This window comes from Cebus imitator, unplaced genomic scaffold (genome assembly GCF_001604975.1).
Source record: "Cebus imitator isolate Cc_AM_T3 unplaced genomic scaffold, Cebus_imitator-1.0 Scaffold60, whole genome shotgun sequence".
NCBI lineage: Eukaryota > Metazoa > Chordata > Mammalia > Primates > Cebidae > Cebus > Cebus imitator.
The window spans coordinates 5,576,861-5,580,256 of NW_016107375.1; the positions used below are offsets into that span (position 1 = coordinate 5,576,861).

General features: G+C 38.4%; 1 protein-coding gene across 1 annotated transcript in view; it reads right to left on the minus strand.

Annotated features, from left to right (window-relative positions):
- HAUS1 (HAUS augmin like complex subunit 1) overlaps positions 1-3,396 on the minus strand; it is a 24,248-nt gene that overhangs the window by 11,593 nt on the left and 9,259 nt on the right. The window contains exons 3-4 of the mRNA XM_017529705.2: positions 1,875-2,010; positions 4-138 (exon numbers count right to left, since the gene is read on the minus strand). Coding sequence (XP_017385194.1) covers positions 4-138; positions 1,875-2,010 — 271 coding nt within the window. The remainder of the gene's footprint in view (positions 1-3; positions 139-1,874; positions 2,011-3,396) is intronic.

Here is a 3,396-nt window from a genome sequence, read left to right on the forward strand (position 1 = left end):
TCCTCTTGTAGACATTTTTCTAATACTAAAGTTGCTGTTAGATTTTTTTCAAGTTTTTCCAGTTCAATCTTTATTTCTTCACTTTTGGATTTGGTACGAAAGAGGTCAGAGGTCAAATCATTCACTGCAGGGATAAAACTGAAAGAAGAATCTGGTCATATAAATGGGCATTAAGGACAATCATTATAATTACTTCTCATTGCTAAAAATGACTTTATTGCTATGTAGATTCTTACATAACCATGCTGTTCATACCTTTATGCATTTTTTTACACACTGTTCCTATTGCCTGGAATGCCCTTCTTCATTTGGCAAAGTTCCAACTATTCCTTCAAAACTCAGATGGAACATCACCATCATCCTGGCATTGACCACTTCCTTCTCTGTGCTACCCAGCTACACTTTGTACATTATTGGACTGTTACAGCTGTCATACTGTTCTAGTTACAATTCCACCTCCCTTATTTGAATGCATGCAGAGATTGTCCTTGAAGGCAGTTACTATCCTATTCATCTTGCTTCCCCAGTGTTATACCAGAGCTATAGTAAGAAGGCACAAAACATAATGTTACTTTAAGTTGTATGATAGTATAAAAAAAAAACCATGGGCTGGATGCGGTGGCTCATGCCTGTAATCTTAGCACTTTGGGAGGCCAAGGCAGGCGGATCACCAGAGATCAGGAGTTCAAGACCAGCCTGGCCAACATGGTGAAACCCCGTCTTATAAAAAACAAGTAAACAAAAAAAAACATACAGGCCAGGTGCGGCAGCTTACGCCTGTAATCCCAGCACTTTGGGAGGCCGAGGTAGGTGGATCATGAGGTCAGGTGTTCAAGACTAGCCTGGCCAAGATGGTGAAACCCCATCCCTACTAAAAATACAAAAATTAGCCAGGAATGGTGGTAGGCATTTGTAATCCCAGTTACTCGGAAGGCTGAGTAGCTGAGTCTGAGGCAGAGAATTGCTTGAACCCGGGAGGTGGAGGTTGCAATGAGCTGAGATCACACCACTGCACGCCATCCTGGGTGACAGAGCGAGACTCTGTCTCAAAAATAATAATAAAAATATACATTAAAAAAAAACTCTAAAACACATATTATTTGTAAAAAAAAAAAAAGCAAGAGGTTATATATGATTCATCCTGCTTCCCCAATGCGTATACAACTAACATAAACTGGTATTTGTTATCTGCTGAAGTTACTTAATTCAAGTCTAGATTTCTGCTGCCATACAGTAGGAATGTTCTTACACCTAAAACACTACTCTGAGATTATATAGAAATTGCCTTTAAATTGACAAGCTGTTCTGCTGTGTCATTCTCCAATTATGATAAGTTGTATTAATATTAGTAGTCCTAGCTAAGATATGGCCAACAGTGATAGTCAGATGAACTTCATAAGACTGGTTTTGAATCTCAGCTCTGCCATTTACTAGCTGGGAGAAGTTATTTAATCCACACCTCCTGAACCTCAGTTTTCTCTAAAGGTTGTTGGAAGAATCATGTTATTATAGAAGTAAAATGCCTGTTAAAAAGAATGAAAATTCCTAACCTACTCAACAAATAGGTAGACATGAACAAAATTTACTATGCTCAACCAAATCATTTAGCCTACTCTCTTTCTCATTATACACGGGGAACAATGTGATACTAATCCCTTTCCAATTATACATGAGAACCACTCTTCATAAACCTATTCCTGGAAGAAAAAAACACTAAAAATTAACCAATACCAAATTCATCCAAATTAATTATACTCACTGGCAAAGATACGAAGTAACTAGATTCAGTGCTTTGTATTTATTGTCAATTTTTCATATACAATTATGCTAAGAACCAAAAAGTCTTTAAGACTTGCAGAAATTAAAAGAATTACCTAGCTAGTGAGGTATCCTTTGTTTCAAGGGCCACCGCACTGTCAACCAAAGCATTCAGATACCTGGAACTAGTGCTAGAGAGATTGGCAGGGGAAAAATTCACACTCTCCATGAGAAGGTCTTGAAGATACTTGGCTAAAAACATAAAAGAGTTCCATGGTGACTGTTTTCTTTTTTTAAAATTTTTAACAGCTTTAGCAAGACATAACTCATATATCATATAATCCACCCACCTAAGGTAAGTAATTCAGTGGCTTTTAGTATATTCAGAGTTGTATACACATCAGTACAACCCATTCAAAAACATTTTCATCACTCCACAAAGAAACTCTACATCCCTTAGTCATCACTTATTTATTTACTTATTTTTAAATTTTTTCTTATAGAGACCAAGTCTCATTAGGTTGCCCAGGCTGGCCTCGAACCCCTGACCTCAGGTGATCTGCCAGCTTTGGCCTCCCAAAATGCTAGGATTACAGGTGTGAGCCACCACCTCCAGCTCCCCTTAGTCATCACTTTCTAATCTCCCAACGTACGAAACCCTAGCAACCACTTCCTGTCTTTCTTCATTTGTCTATTTGGGACATTTCATATAAATGGCATAAGATGTGCAGTCCTTTGTGACTAGCTTAAGGTTCATCCAGGCCACAGCGTGTACCAGTACTTCATTCCTTTTATGGCCGAATAATACTCTATTATATGGACATATCACATTTTATTTATCTATTCAACCATTGATGGACATTTGGGTTGTTTCCACATTTTGGCTATTATGAATGCTGCTAAAAAAACATTCATTCAGTAAATGTTAGGTTTTGATATGAACATATGTTTTCATTTCTCTTGGGTATATACCTGGGAGTGGAATTGCTGGTCACATGTTAACTCTATGTTTAAACATTTTAGGAACTGTCAGATTGTTTTCCAAAGTGATTGTTTTCCAAAGTGATTGTATGATTTTACATTCCCACTAGAAGTGATGAAGGCTCCAATTTTCCACATCTTCTCTAACAGCTGTAATATCTGTCTTCTTGATTACAGCCATCCTACTGAGTATGAAGTAGCACGGTGGTATTTGTTTGTTTTCTTGAGACAGAGTCTCACTCTGTCATCCAGGATGGAGAACAGTGGCACGATCTCAGCTCACTGCAGCCTCAACCTCCCAGGCTCAGATGATCCTCCCACCTCTGCCTCCCAAGTAGCTAGGACTACAGGTGTGTACCACTATACCTGGCTAATTTTTCTATTTTTTGTAGAGATAGTATTTTGCCACGTTGCCCAGGCTGGTCTTGAACTCCTGGGCTTTAGTGATCTGTCTGCCTTGGCCTCCCAAAGTGTTGGGATTACAGGTGTGAGCCACTTTGCCACTGTGGTTTTGATTTGAATTTCTCTGATGACTAATGATGCTGTGCTTTGTGGCCATTTGTGTATCTTCGTTGGAGAAATGTCTATGTATACCCCTTGCCCATTTCAAAATTGGGTTGTCTTTTTATTATTGACGTTTTCTTTGTTTTTTTTTTT